This window comes from Mirounga angustirostris, unplaced genomic scaffold (genome assembly GCF_029215605.1).
Source record: "Mirounga angustirostris isolate CCGP_5_RB_7025 unplaced genomic scaffold, mMirAng1.0.hap1 SCAF_13, whole genome shotgun sequence".
Classification (NCBI taxonomy): Eukaryota; Metazoa; Chordata; class Mammalia; order Carnivora; family Phocidae; genus Mirounga; species Mirounga angustirostris.
Genome location: NW_026991721.1, coordinates 3,427,675 through 3,442,975, shown reverse-complemented (window position 1 = coordinate 3,442,975; position 15,301 = coordinate 3,427,675). Strand labels below are relative to the sequence as shown.

Here is a 15,301-nt window from a genome sequence, read left to right as displayed (position 1 = left end):
AAAGAGCATCTGCGCAAAAAAAAAAAAAAAAAAAAAAGAAAGAAAGAAAAAGAAAAAGCCCACAGCTAACATCCCACATAATGTTGAAAGACCAAATGCTTCCGTCCTCCCCCTGCCCCAATCAGGAACAAGACAAGGATGTCTGTTGTCCATTCTCACTGTGTTTATTCAACACTGTACAGGAAATTTCAGCCCCTGAAATACAGTAAGGCAGAGAAATAGAAGACATACAGGTTGGAGAGTAAAAAAATAAAACTGTCTCTGTTTGCAGATGACATGATTGTCTACATAGAAAAATCCCAAAGATATAAACAAACACAAAAACACTCCTGAACTAACAAATGAGCTCAGCAAGGTAGCAGGATATAAAATCAACATACAAAAATCAATCACATTTCTATATACTAAGAATGAACATGCAGGAAGCAAAACTTAGAATAGCATTTAAAATGACTCCAAAGAAAACCAAATACTCATTGTTGCACTTAAACTATGTACAGGATCTATAACCTAAAAACTATAATTTGCTGATGAAAGAAATCAAAGAAGACCTAAATAAATAGAGAGACATACCATGTTCATAGATTGGAAGAATCAGTATGGTAAAGATGTTACTTCTCCCCAGATTGATCTATGGATTTAATGCAATTCCTATTAAATCCCAGCAAGTTTTTCTGGACATAGACAAGCTTATTTTTGAATTGATATGGAAAGACACAGAGTCTAGAATAGCTAAAACAGTCTTGACAATGCAGAATAAAGTCAGAGGAGTTCCTCTACACAAAATTAAGTTTTCCTATATAACATCAACAAAGGGTGGTACTGGGGTGGGGGTAGAATCATAGATCAATGGAGCAGAATAGGGAACATAGAGGAAAGTCAAATGTGCTTAACGAATTCTTGGCAAAGATGCACAAGCATTCCAATAGGAGAAAGATGGCTTTCCAACACACAGTGCTGGAGTGATTAGACACCTACAGGCAAGACAAAACAAAACTCCACCGAAACCTTACACTTGTACCAAAATTAGCCCAAAATGGATCACAGAATGAAACAGAAAACTATAAAACTTTTAGAAAAAAAAATATCGGAGAAAATCTTTGGGACTCAGAGGTAGGCAAAGGGATCTTAGACACGATACCAAAAGCATAACCCATGAAAAGAAAATTGGATAAAAGTGAAGGCTTTTGCTCTGTGACAGATTATGTAAAGAAAGTTAAACAGACGAGATGCCTGGATGGTGCAGTGGGTTAGGCATCCAACTCTTGGTTTCAGTTCAGGTCATGATCTCAGGGTCCTGAGATGGAGCCCCGAGTCAGGCTCCGCACTCAGCGCAGACTCTGCTTAAGATTCTCTCTTTCTCTTCCTTCTGCCCCTTCCGCTCATGCTCTTTCTCTCTCTTTCAAATAAATAAATAAATCTTTAAAAAAAAAAAAAAGATGGTAAACAGAAAAACTTCAGACAGCAAGGCAGTGGGTCAAACATGGGTATAGCTGTGCCAATGGAGATTCAAATTAACCACACCTTATGTAAGATTCGTTCATTCAAAACCATTCTGTGAGCACCTATTAAGCCCCAGTGGGTGTTCTGGGTGCTCAGAGTCCCTGCCTCCAAGTGTCACATTCTGGCAGGAGAGATGGGTAAAAAATGCAGAGCAGGAAGCCAAGTATATGGTAAATCAGGAGACAAGAGACATGCAAGGGACAAAGAAATAGGGTTCTCCAGCAGGGGTGTGGTCTGACTCTCCTGCCTCGAGGGGCTCCTTCTCAGCCTCCTTCACAGACCCCTGCACTTCTCCTGAAAAGCTGGACACCACAGGGCTTAGCCCTTGACCCTCTTTTCTGTCTGCTTCCTCCACATAGATGACCTCACCTTGCAAGTGCTCTAAGTACTATACCAGTGAGGGCTCTCCAGAGAAAAGGACTAATAGGCTATATAGAGATCTATACAAGAGATTTATCATAGGAATTGGCTCGAGTGGTCATGGAAGCCGAGAAGTCCAAGCTGGGGACCTAGAAAAGCCAGGGTCAAGTTCAGTCTGAGTGTGAATGCCAGAAAATGGGGTGGGGGGAATGGTGCTCAAGCAGAGAGTGCAAATTCTCCCTTCCTCCGCCTTTTTGTTCTATTTGGACCCTTAACAGATTGGATGATGCCGCCAGCACTGGGGAGGCCGTCTGCTTCACTCAGAGCATCAGTTCAAATGCTCATCTCTTGCAGAAACACCCTCAGACACACCCAGAATCTGGTTGACCAGCTACCGGGCAGCCCTTAGCCCAGTCAAGCTGACACCTAAAATTAACTGCCACACACACATCTATCTGCTGAATACTCCCCAATTCACATCTCCTGCCCAGGTCTCGATTCCAAACCCTTGTCCTGTGCATACCACCGTCCAATCAACATCTCTAGCAGGTCCTCCCCAACCCCCCCCCCCCCACCCACCCATACCTCACCTGGATCAGTCAGGGGACTTCCTCCATCCTTCAAACTTTACAAGGGTCCTCAGTACCCCTCCATTACATACACCCCCAAATCGAAAGAAGGCTGCCCCCTTCTCATCCCCACCCCTGCTCTCGTTCAATTACCCTCATCTCTCATCAGGGTTATTTAGCTTCTACACAGTGGCAGTGACCCTCTAAAAATGTAATACCAGGTTCATAGCAGCATTATTCGGAACAGCCAAAAGTTGCTGTTAAAAAAGGAACAACGGGGCCAAAAACAGAGTCACTTTTCCCCACAACAGCAAACCAAGACTCCACCCTCTCCCAGGAATGTAACCTCAAACCAGAAAATCCGGGGTTCCTTGCTGGGCACTAGTGAGGTGATCTGCATGATAGACCCTCACCTTCTCCCAAAGGAAGGTGACCTTGCCAGAACAATCCACTCTTCCTTAGAAAACTTCCTTTTCTTCCCCTTCTGTCTATAAAAACCTTCTGTTTTGTACACTCAGATCCCCAGAGCTTTCTACTCGCTACATGGGATACTGTCTGGTTCATGAATTATTGAATAAAGCCAATTAGATCTTCACATTTACTCAGTTGAGTTTTGGTTTTTAACAGTGGAAACAATCAAAATGTCCATCAGCTGATGACTGGATATATACAAATGTGGTCTATCTGTTCAATGGACTACTCTTGGACTCATTAAAAAGGAATGGAGCACCGTCACATGCTACAACGTGGATGAGCCTTGAAAACATTTTGCGCAGTGAAAGAAACCAGGCACAAAAGGCCACATAGTGTATGGTCCCATTGATATGAAATGTCCAGAATAGTCAAATCCAAAGAGGCAGAAAATAAAGTAGTGGTTATCAGGGACTGAGCGGAGGAGGAAGGAAAGGAAGTAACTGCTAATAGGTGGCAGGTTTCTACTCAGTGTGATGAAAATGTTCTAAAATTACCTAATGGTGAGTCTTGCACAACCTTATGAATATACTAAAATCCGCTGAAATGTACACTTTAAACGGGTAAGTTAGATGGGTTGTGAATTCTGTCACAATTATTTATGTGTGTGTGTGTGTGTATATGTGGATTTATCTGTATATACATATATATATATATATTTTTTTTTTTTTTTTTTTATTTTAAGGAAACTCGATGGCTTCACTCCTCTGCCCACACTCTGTAGGGGCTCCTCTCAGGGGCAGTAAAGCCGGGTCTGCACCTGTCCCGTGAGGCACCTCCTAATCCACCCCTCCCCTCTCCTCTCTGGCAACCCCTGCCGACCCCCCTCCCTGCTCCAGACCCTTCGGTCCCCCAGGTGTTCCCGGAACCTCCGCTTTCACTTGCCTCTGCTGAGGCTGTGCCCCCGCCCCGCGCCCTTTCCCTGCCCCCAACACCCACCCACCTGGCCACTGGCCCCTGCACCTGGTCCCCGCACCTGCACCTGCGCAGTGAAGCCTGCTCTGACCGCCCCCTCTAACCGTGCCCCGACCTCCACACTCCCCATCCCCTTACCCGCTTTGCCCTGGCTCTTACTAACTTCTGGCATGCTGCACGACTTTCTCATCCGTATTATGTAAGCTTGGGTACTGATGACGTAGCTCCCGGATGTGCTCCCAGCACCTACTGCTCTTTGCTCCCAGATGTGTTCCCAGCACCTACTGCCTGGCACACGAGTGGGCGCTCAATAAACTAAAAGCATTCGGACGCCTACATGCCTATAAAAATGAAATATTAATGAAATCAAACTTTAAAACTTCAATAAACCTCTGAACCGTCTTTTCTGCCCAGGGAGCACTAAAAGACCCTTTGCACTCTCACAAATGTTAATAATAGATGCATTTATTATCGGCATCCGCAGCGCAGCACGGCCCGGGAAACGCAGGCCCACCCTCTCAGCTCGCGCCTGGGGCTCCGGACCGCGGGGCCACAGTACCCTCGCCGGGCGGGAGATGGTCTGCAGGGCGCAGGCGCGGAGCTCTCCGGGGAGGCCCCCTGGCGGCGGCCGCGCGCCTCCCGGGCGGAAACGGCTACAGTCGGGCCAGGGCCGCATGCGCGGGCCCCAGAGTTCTCGCGAGACCGCGGCAGAGTGGGCGGGGACGCGGACTTCCGGTAGTGGGGCGCCGGGACCGGGGCCAGTGGCGCGGGCTGTGGGGCGGGAAGCCGGGCCGCGGGGGCCGAGGGGCCGCCGGGCCGCCGGGGGGACGGTGGGGCGGGGCGGGGCGCGCGCGGAGGGCCTGGCTGGGCGCCCCCCGCGGCCCGCCGCCATGGACCCGTTCCTGGTGCTGCTGCACTCGGTGTCGACCGGCCTGTCGAACGACGAGCTGACCGAGCTCAAGTTCCTGTGCCGGAGCCGCGTGGGCAAGAGGAAGCTGGAGCGCGTGCAGAGCGGCCTCGACCTCTTCAACGTGCTGCTGGAGCAGAACGAGCTGGACTCCGAGCACCCCGAGCTGCTGCGCGAGCTGCTCGTCTCCCTGCGGCGCCAGGACCTGCTGCAGCGCCTGGACAGTTTCGAGGCGGGCGCGGCGGGCAGGGTCCCGCCGGAGGAGCGAGGTGGGCGCGGGGGGCCGGGACCGGGGCGCCCGGGGGCGGGGCGGGGCGGGGCCCGGGGCAGGCGGGGCCGGTCAGCCGCGCCAGACCTTTCTCAGGTTCGGTCGGCGCAGATTTCGTCTCAGCGCTCGGGGGAGACGGGTGGCCTGCCCACTTTGCAGATGGGAGAGCCAGAGCTCGTAAAAGTTAACTTACTCCGGCTTGGAAGTCGTGGGAACACACACACCCAGTTCGGTATTTTTTCTATCGCCCCCTTCCTCCGGCTTAATTAGAAAGCAGTCCGAGGAAAGGGCGTTGCTCACCTCCGCTGGGTGGCAGCGGCTCGGTGAGCCTGCGGCTGCTTTCGATTCCCTTCTGCCTCTGGGAATGCCCCACGGTGCCCTTGACGCTGTATTTAGGGCCCACAGTACTGAAAATGCCTCTGGCGCAGCTGTTCAGTGTTCGCGATGGCCCCGGAGTTAGGTTCTGCTATCTTATTCACGTCTTACAAGCCAGAGGACCATGGCTGCGAGGGGAGGTGAGGGGCCTAAGATGCACAGCCCTTGCTAACTAGGACTGACCTGAGGCGGCCGTGGGTGGGTGGGTGGGTGGTATTGGCACCAAGCCTCTCGGACCAGGTCCCTTCTGTGGCTTCCTGCCCCGTGCTCAGGCATCCCCACTCTCCAGCCTCACCTGGGGCTCGCAGAGGCTTCGAGGAGTAAAAATGAGACCTGGGTGGAGCAGGGCTTCTCAGCCACACCCCTGTGTTCTCAGAGCCCTGGGAGGGGGTGATGGCGAGTGCTTCGGGGACATCCTCATAGGCTTGAAGCTCTGGCCTGGCATCAGTCCTTCGGTCACCAGAGGAAAGGGTGGACCTCTAACAGCATGGGTGTTAACTCCGTAAAGACCCGTAGATAAACATAGACACACAGCGCTGTGCAAACAGAACAGGACATAGAGGAATTGTGTTTTCAAGGACATTCAGTGGAGGGGAGATTGTTGACATGATACGTTTAAGAGGCAGTCCACAAAACACAGATCATAACGTTTTAGATTTCTCTGTGTCTGTCTGTGTTTGTATGTGTGTTGCAGGAGAGGACACCAGAGATGAACAGGTAGGGGTGGGTTGATGAGGGCCCGTCCTGTATTACTCTCGCACAGAAGACGGGGTAGCGTCCTGGTCGAGGGGACCGGCAGCTGACTTGTCTGGGTTTTGCTTTCTGGCTGTGCCGTTGTCTAGCTGTATGACATCAGGAAAATCACTTTTCTTCCCCGTGCCTCAGGTTCCCCCTCTGTACCAGTGGTCACGGTAACACACGTGCCCGCCTGCCCACCTCCAGGGGGGCCGGAGCAGAGTAGGCACACAGGCTGACAGCATCTTGGGGGTCCGTAGCTGAAGATACACATTGCTGGGGCCCCCCGAGCAGCATTTTGTCCTTCCTCTCTGCTTGCTCCCTCATTCCAGAGGCTGCCTGTTAGGGTCGGTAGTGCCCCACCTGCTGGTCTCGGTCGTGACCTTTCAGCAGATGAGGACGTGGTAGCCAGGGACCAAAGACTAGTGGTCAGTCCAGGCAGCTTCCAAAGTAAGAATTGGGTTTTAGTGCCCTGGGGCTGCCACACAAAAGACCACAGCTCGGGGCCTTGAGGCCCACATGGAACTGATTCGCTCGCGGTTCTGGCACCAGAAGTCAAAGGTCACGTCAGCAGAGCCAGGCTTCCTCTGGAAGCTCTGGGACAGCACCCTTCTGCCTCTTCCAGAGTCTGGAGGCTCTGGGCATTCTTTGGCGAATGGCTACATCTCTCCCATCTCTGCCTCCATGATCACACGGCCTCCTCTTCTGTCTGTCTTCTAAGGGTACTTGTCACTGTATTTAGGGCCCACCTGGATAATCCAGGATGATCTCATCCCAAGATCCTCCACTTGATCACATCTGCAAAGACCCTTTTCAAGATAAGTTAACGCTCACAGTGCCAGGGATTTGAGGTGGGCATAACTTTTTAGGAGCCGCCACTTAACTACAGGGTAGGATGGGGGAGTGATTCCATTTCCTTCCTTTAGACAACTCCCAGGCCCTCCCTCAGTTTCCCCCACCCAAGCAGTTAGCTGCACTACCACTCACACCAGCCATCACCTCTTCAGAGGGCCACACCTTTTGGGCAGTTTTTGGAGTAGGCTGGGGGCAGGACTGGAGGCCCCCCCTTGGGTTTTCTCTGACCTTCCCCTGGCCCCTCTACTGCTGGGTGACTCCAGCCTCTGCAAGAGCACCTCTTGTATCCCCAGCACTTAGGTCAGCAGCAAGAAGCCCACTGGGAGTATGAGGTTACTTGTCTCCTAATGAGCTCCCCAGACTTCTGGTAAATCATCTTCTTCTTTCCCCAGACCTGCGTGCCGCATTTGACATCATCTGTGATAATGTGGGGAAGGACTGGAGAAGACTGGCCCGGCACCTTAAAGTGACGGACGTCAAGATCGATGCCATCGAGGAGAAGTATCCCCGCAACCTGACAGAGCAGGTGAGGGAGTCGCTGAGAGTCTGGAAGAGCACCAAGAGGGAGGACGCGACAGTGTCCCACCTGGTGAGGGCGCTCAGGGCCTGCCAGCTCAACCTGGTGGCCGACCTCATCGTGGAGGATCAGCAGGCCCGGGGCCTCGAGGACGAGGACGTGAGCGGTAGAGGTGGTGGCAGCAGCATCGCTGGGTCCCTGACATCCTGCGACTCAGATGGGCCCACCTTGGGGGCCCCCTGGTGACCCGGCTGCTCTGCTCCAGGGGCCCGAGGGCATCCGCACAGCCCGAACTTGGGGCCCCCGCACCAAGGTTGACCAAGTGCCTCCACGCGCTGGTGCTGTGAAGACCTAGCAGTGAGCCAGGACGAGGGACCCCAGGGCTTGAGGCACGGCTGGCCTCTCCGAGCCAGCCTTCACTGAGTGCTTGCTCCATGCCCGGCGGGGCTTCGGGCGCTGTGCACATGCTCTCATTCCTGCCTCATGACCGCCCTTGAGGGGGAGAGTCTTTTGTCCCTGGAAATGAGTCCCTGCAGGAGGAAGCTTTGGGTCCGTGCCCAGCACGAGAAGGAACGTCGGAGTCAGCAGTGATCAGTGTTGGTACTCTACAGGTGGGGGCCCCGTGTGCGGTCAGCAGCGGGAGGAAGTCCGTAGCAGGGGGCGAGCCGAGGGTGGAGCCGAGGCTGTCAGGCTCCAGAGCCCACACGGTCGCCCCTGGGTCACTCTGTTGCTGCCACAGTTGGCCAGAGGCTTTGAGGCCATCCACGTAGACCTGAACACCAGGGGATGCCCAGTGGGCTCCTGGCCCTTGAGGGTGTCAGGAGGGGATAGTAAAACTTGGGAGGACGGCCTGCGATGGGACTGTTAAGTGCTCAGGGGTGATTGACACGGTGCTCTACAAATGTTAATTCTTAGAAATACTAGGACTTCTGTGGTGCCATAGTTTATTACTGTTTTGTATCAAAATCACCATTCTGATAACAGGATCCTGTAATTTTAAAAAGTGGACTTTCTGCTTCTAAGGTAATCCTGCTAAAGCTTATTTCTTTACAGTGGAAAACTCCATATTAACAAAGAACTTTACATTCCTATTAAGGATTACTTCACTTCTCATATTCTCCAAAGTCCCCTTGTGGTCAATTTCAGTACCTCTTGCCACTTTTCTTAGGCTGAACCGTGAACAGGGTAGCTGGACTTCATAACAGCTCCAGGAGCCAGTAACAATGGGAGCATTTGCGCTCAGCAAACTGGTCTGGTAGAGGCCACCTTTCACTGGCTTCGGGCCCACCTGCCGCTGAGGGGCATCAGAGAGCCAAGTGGCCGTCCCTCGTTCAGGCCTTCCAGCTGCGACCTTGGGAAAGCCACACGTGATGTCATGCCATGTCACCGTGGCCTTGGATGGCTGAGGTCCTGAGCACACTGTCCTGCTAAGCTATGGACCAGACTTCGGGCCCCTGCACGCCTTCAGCAAGTACGTGCTGGTGCCGGGCACGGCGAAGGGCTGGGGCCACCACAGGAAATGAGAGAGACGTGGCCCTGCACTGTAGACCTCAAGCTCCCGGCCAGGAACACAAGTTGAAGCAGTCACAAGCTCAGGGTGCCGCCGAGGCCCTGAGCCCGTTTCAAGCCCACACCAGCGCGGCCTGGCCCTGTGTGGTGCGCTGTGCGTTTCCCCAGCTGCCGGCCAGCGCCCCTACCCTTCAGGCGGAGGGGCAGAGCTAGCTCTGTGGGGGACAGACACGTCGGCACTGTCGATACACGTCAGAGGCTTGGCTGACGGGTAGCTTTGGGAAGTAGGCTTGCTGAAAAATATGTCCCTATTTCTTGAACAGAGGCAGATTTCAGAGGTTCTTCCATTCCCTCATGGCTTAGGAGATAAGCTACTGAAAGGGTAAATGCCAGACATCCTGACATGCGCCCGACATCCCCCTGCATGCCTCTCACACCCGGAAGAAGCACCCAGCCGTCCATCACACCACGAGTCGTGATAGAGGCTTCGATGACCTGTGACTTCTGCACCTGAACTCTTCCATGGCCGGCGAGCAGACAGGGCCCAGTCCCCAGCTCTGCCACCGGCTCGCTCCTGTGGCCTGTCTCTCCGTCCTGCATGCTGTGAAGGCACCAGGTGTCGTCCGTCCCCCCCGTACCCGCCCCCTGCACTCGCACCCCAGGACCTCCATGGAGAGCAGCTCCTGGCCGCGCGGTGAGGGAGACGGAGCTGGGCTCTGGAGCACCGCACGTGACCTCTCGAGGCTGAGATCTGATGCCGAGACTCGGAAAAGATGGTGGGCGAAGAGAGGCTCCATCCTGCGCTTGTAGGCCATGCGCGCCACCCACTCCCCGGGCCCCGGAGGTGGGCTGGCCCCCGGACCAGGGCAGAGCCGTAAAGCCTGGTGACGGGGTTACCTGCATAAGCAGCCGCCCCCTCCCCCCCAGCAGATGCTGGTGGAGCTGATGGAGGCACCCATTTGTTCGGCCAGTTCACACATCCGCGGGCTGGAGGCTCCCGCCCTCACCAGCACCATGCCAGGCTTTGGGGCACGACAGCGGGACAAGCAGCCTGCCCTCAGGAAGCACACAGCTTCCCTACTTTGTGAAACGAAAGGGAAAGTGTAATGAAAGTAAACACAAGCCTGCAGCAAAAGCACAAATGCCTACGTGGGCACTGGAGGTGGAAAGATGCATGGCAAATCTTCAAAAATGATTGTTTCTAAATGATATTTATACTTCCTGTATTTTCTACGTTTCCTGTAATGTGTTTTCATTGTCCACCAGATGCAGGAGTAGGTGTAACCTGGACTGTTTGGTGGGAGTGTCCCCAGAGAGCCACGGAGCATGGGGTCCACCCCTGGCTCTGCCCCTCGTGGCTTCATCACCCTAAAGGACGATTCGACAGCTATAAAGTGCTTGCCCAGATCTGTGGCAACTTGTTCCTCAGGTACCTCGAAAATAAGCAGTGACATTTCACCCAGAGCCACGGAGCTTCTGTTCCTCATGATCTCACGACAATGGGGCCAGCCCGTGGCCGCTGGTCCTAAGATGTCGCATGTCACTCTCACATCTGAGCATTTTCCCCACCGTTGATTTGAACCAGCGCTTCAAGGGAGAAGGTGTTTTGGGACGGGTCTGACTGACCTCCGATCAGAACTAGGACCTTTGTGATGGGACCAGTGACACCCTGCCGTGGCTAGGGGAGTGGCTACAATTTTTAGAGGAATTTTTTATTGTTATGTTAATCCCCATACGTTACATCATTAGTTTTTGATGTAGTGTTCCACGATCCATGATTTGCATATAACACCCAGTGCTCCATGCAGAACGTGCCCTCCTCAATACCCATCACCAGGCTAACCCATCCCCCCACCCCCCTCCCCTCTAGAACCCTCAGTTTGTTTTTCAGAGTCCATCGTCTCTCATGGTTCGTCTTAGAGGAATTTCTCATGGCAACTTCACAAAAAAACCAATTCATGTTCCATTTATATATTTTGTAAGACTTTGTGAGATTTGTACTTCCTGTAAAGTTTGCACACAAGTCATCTCCTGAGAAAGACGGGGCAAAGGCCCAAATGTACATGCTTTGTGGGAGGTTTCAGGCCAATGAAGGGGAGTTTGGTCGGAGTGTTTCCTGGAAGAGAGGGCCAACTCCCTAGTCTCATGCCCCCCCGAGGTTTCCCGGCTTCATACCCTCCCCTTCTGCCCTAGCACCCCAGGACCACTCCCCGCCCCCCCGAGCTGCACCTGTGAGGTGGTTGCCAAACCCATTGTGTACTTTGTGGTCTGTTGCTCAACCTTCGGGGCATTTGATGCTTGTCTTGATAATTGCATGACGTTTTCTCCCGCCGGTTCTTTCTCTGGCCACCACATCTCAGACCCCACACCCTGTCCCTGCATGTCCAGAACCCTCTTCCCACTCAGCACCCAGGGAAGCCAGGCCCTCAGCCTCACCCACCAGGTCCCCAGTGCCTGCCACATGGTTGTCTGAGACCCCAGACCCTTACTGTCAGCTGCCGAGGGGCCACACCTTTTGCCATGTAAGTGCACATTCACGGGTCCAGGATTAGGCTGTGGACACCGTGGGGGTCAGGCATTATTCTGCCCACGGCATGCAGACTCTGCATTTCCCCCTGCCTGCGTCCAGTTCTACGCCTGGCACCATGATCCACCCAGTTGCCAGAGGTGCAGACCCGGCCCCCTCCCCCTTGGGGATCGCTCCCATATATAACAGCCTCTCCTTTCCGCCCCCTCTTTTATTCCCTCCACGGAGCCCCATCCCTTCTCTCGAGGACCCCACCCTCCATCAGCCCCCAGACAAAAGCAGAATCCGACTACAGACCCCTGACGGTTCTTAGCGGTTCTTAGCAACCGCAAGCTCTCCATGTCTGTTTTAGTTTTGTGCTTGTATTTCCATGATACCGACTCTGAGTCACCTTGCTGGCGGCTTTCTAGCCACGTGATGCTGTGCGTTACGTTTGGACCCGGCGGGCAAGTGGGACTTGGAGTGGTGTTTGCTCACGTGAGGATGGCCCGTCACCCGACATGTGCTGATAAGAGACAGGACTTCCTACTACAGGGAAAATTGGCAGTGGAGATCCCCTTTTATCAAAGAAGCCCTGTGTCTTAAGTCACCGACTAAGTGACACGGACGGCAAGAGTCACATGTGTGTGCTAACCGCATTAATTTTCACCAAGGAACAGAGACCGATTCAGTGCCTGAGTGGAGTCCTTGCTAAGCCAGAGCACGTGACCTGTGGATGGAGCTTTCGTGGTATGGCTTGAACAGAAAAACATCCCGGGTCCTTTGAGTCACCCGAGGCCTCCCGAAGTCCCCAAACCTGCCTGTCAGTGCGGATGTGGGGGTGTCTGCCCAACAGTGTGAATGCTCAATGGCCCTCAAAAATGGCTACAGGGATAAATTTTATGTACATTTTACCACAAAAAACATACCTCATATTAAATAAACTATGAATTTCATTGTGCTATTAATCTAAATTGTATGTGTCTTGTGGGCTTTTATCTCCCTGATTGGTAATTCTACTGGCATTTTATAGTTTACGAGGCTCAGAAGCATAAGGTCATATCTGACCTTATGTTTGTATATATTGAGGTAACGTGATCATAAAACCTGGCTCATCGCCGGGAGACTGGGTCCCTGCTACTCTTCCCAAAGGGGTTTCTGGCTGGAGAGACCCAGCTCCGAGGGTCCCCAGGCCCCTCAGGATCAACCTGCCTGGCAGCATCACGATGCACAGGAGGGCCGCCCAGCCCCGCACACCTCGTCCCTGAACTCCCATCCGCAGTCCTTACTGGGCCTAAGGCCCTGCTCAGACACCCAGTCTGATGGCAGCCTTGTCTGACCCCCCACTCCCCAGGGCACATGCAGAGGGGTGCTCAGGCTGTGACCGTCCCGGCTGGGGCGGATGCAGGCAGGCCAGCAGCGTTCTCTCGGGGGCCAGGCTGCCCCCCTGTTCACCAATACCAGCACCCCAGCCAGCGTGTCCCATGGGGACCAAGCCCCAGGATTTGCCCTTCGCAGGGTCTAGTCCCAGTGAGGTCCATTCAGGAGCCCCAGGGAGGTGCCTCCCACCCCCTGAATCACCACAGGCCACCTCAAGGGTCCCTCTGTCCAGGCAGGATCGATGCCATGTGCCTAAGAGCACACAGCCCTTTGCTGTGGGCTGTCTGCTTCATTCATGCGCCCATTCATCCATCTGTGCATTCATTCCACGTTCTTGGCGGAGGGCCAACAGCTTTGACCTTCTAGCTGGGTGACCCCCACAGCAGAGCACCACCTCCAACCCCCCTTTCTCACATGATCAGACCCTCACCCAGGGTTGCTGCAAGATTCAAAGAGATGAGGCGTGGTGTCTGGGAGTGACTGGCACATTGTAAAGGTCACCAAATGTCATTTTAATGGTTTCTGAGTGACTAGGATTTGCCCTTATACCAGCTTGGCTGGGCCAAAACACTCGAATCACAGGTTCCATCCTGGAGGTCTTTGGAGGCACGGAGGTGCCTGGGGAAGCAGCCCCTGTGCCTCTCAGCTGGCCGCCGTGCCCTTGGGGGGTTTTATGTTAGGAGAGAGGAATCCCCACTGAGAGCCCAGACCATAAACCAAAGACTACAGGGAATGAGATAAATGTACATAGATGGGCCAGGCTGGGAGATGAAGTCATTTTCCTCAGAAGGCTGGCCTCCACAGAAGTCTGGCCTCTACAGAAGGCTGGCCTCCAGAGTCCATTGCTTGGGTTCGAGTGCCAGCCCCGCTGTGTGGCCGGCTCTTAGAGCACAGGGCGAGCAGGGAGGGAGGGCCCGTGACCCCAGCCCCAGCGCGGCCCGGACACGCAGCTCACGGAGTCCCTGAATCAGCTCACTCTGCCCGGGCTCCCTGTCCCAGGAGCCGACACTTTAAGCCCGTTTGATTGGGTTTTCTGGGATTTGCAGTAAAGGTGATCACCCAGGGATTTAGAATATGATAAAGATGGTGTTTCAAATTAGGAAAAAATTCAGCTGCGGGGTTGGGTGAGCCTGGGGGAGGTCATCAGGCACTTGCCTCCCGCCTCTCACCTCTCGCGGTGAGGTCCGGGGCCTGCTGGGGGCGCAGGAGGAAGCCGGGAAGCGAGACGGAGGGACGGTGGCTTCTTCGTCTGGCACAGGAAGGAGAGGGCCATCAGACAAAAGACCTTGCTCTGGCCACTTAGAGAACCAGGAATGCTTGTCGGGGAAAACATGACCGTCGCCCCCGCCCCTTATCCGCGGTTTCCCGCCTCTCCCGCTACTCCCCCCTCCCCCCGCGGCAGTCTTGGTGAGGTGGTCCTCCTGCTGGCAGCCCGACGCCCCATCCTGTCCGCCGTGTCACCCCGAGGGTACGAGGACCAGGGCCGGGACAGTGCCAGGCATTTTGAGAGAGGGTCCCATTCATGTCACTTTCACTACCAAATACTGTAACATCCCTTTCTGTTTGTATGGCTGTTCATCTCTGACTGCACCTAACCTAGTAATGAAGCTTTATCCTAGGTGCGTATGGACAGGAAACAATATGGGGGGTTCAGGACCACCCAGGGTTTCAGGCATCCACAGGGGTAGGGGGGCCTTCCGAGACCCCCGAGCGATAGACAAGTTTGGAAGGCAGGCATTCATAGACGAAGGAACTCAAGTTTAGGGCAAAGAGCCTGTTCAATGTCCTTGACCCGTTTGCTTTTCAGCAAGTGTTTGCTGAGCACCTACTATGTGGTAGACACCAGCACAGGAGTATGTCAGCCAGCTGCTTTCATGGAACTTCCATTCCAGCGGGAGAGACAGACAGACAGCCACGTGGGACCCGGACGGAGGGGAGGCCCGCGGGGGCCCAGGGGGGCCTGCCCGGGGCTGGGCGGACAATGGGCGGACAACGGAGCCTCTCTGGGCGAGCAGCTGGGAAGGGCAGGGATACGGCGGTCTCGTGGAGCCTGTCGCACAGACGGGAGCAGCGCGACAGGGGCCTCGCGGGGGTTTGGGTGGCAGCACCAGCTCTAAGGTTCCCTGGAGTGGCTCGCACGAGTCCCAGGGTGCCGCTAGTCCTCCTGAGGCCTGCGAGCCTCCCACTGCCCTTCGCCACCTTGCCTGGCGATGTAAACGCCTCCAAGCTCTGTTCCCTCCTGTTCTCCACTTCTGTTTTGCAGTTAGAACCTGCCATGAGTCTGACTTCTGTCCTGAGAGCCAGGGGGAGGCCCTGTAGAGGCCCCAGTTGGAGGCCATGCGATCAGATTTGCATTTTTCGAGCTCTGGCTGTGGGCTGGACTGGAGGGCGCTGGAAGGGCCGCGGGGCTGGGGCTGGAGGTAACCGGACT

The 15,301-nt window shown here is 54.3% G+C and overlaps 1 protein-coding gene across 1 annotated transcript; it reads left to right on the top strand.

The window, feature by feature from the left end:
• Positions 1-4,605: 4,605 nt before the first annotated feature.
• On the top strand, positions 4,606-9,271 carry FADD (Fas associated via death domain). The gene is made up of 2 exons (XM_045893075.3): positions 4,606-4,994; positions 7,351-9,271. The coding sequence occupies exons 1-2, from the start codon at positions 4,709-4,711 to the stop codon at positions 7,719-7,721; spliced, it is 657 nt and encodes a 218-aa protein (XP_045749031.1). The 5' UTR covers positions 4,606-4,708; the 3' UTR covers positions 7,722-9,271.
• Positions 9,272-15,301: the final 6,030 nt, after the last annotated feature.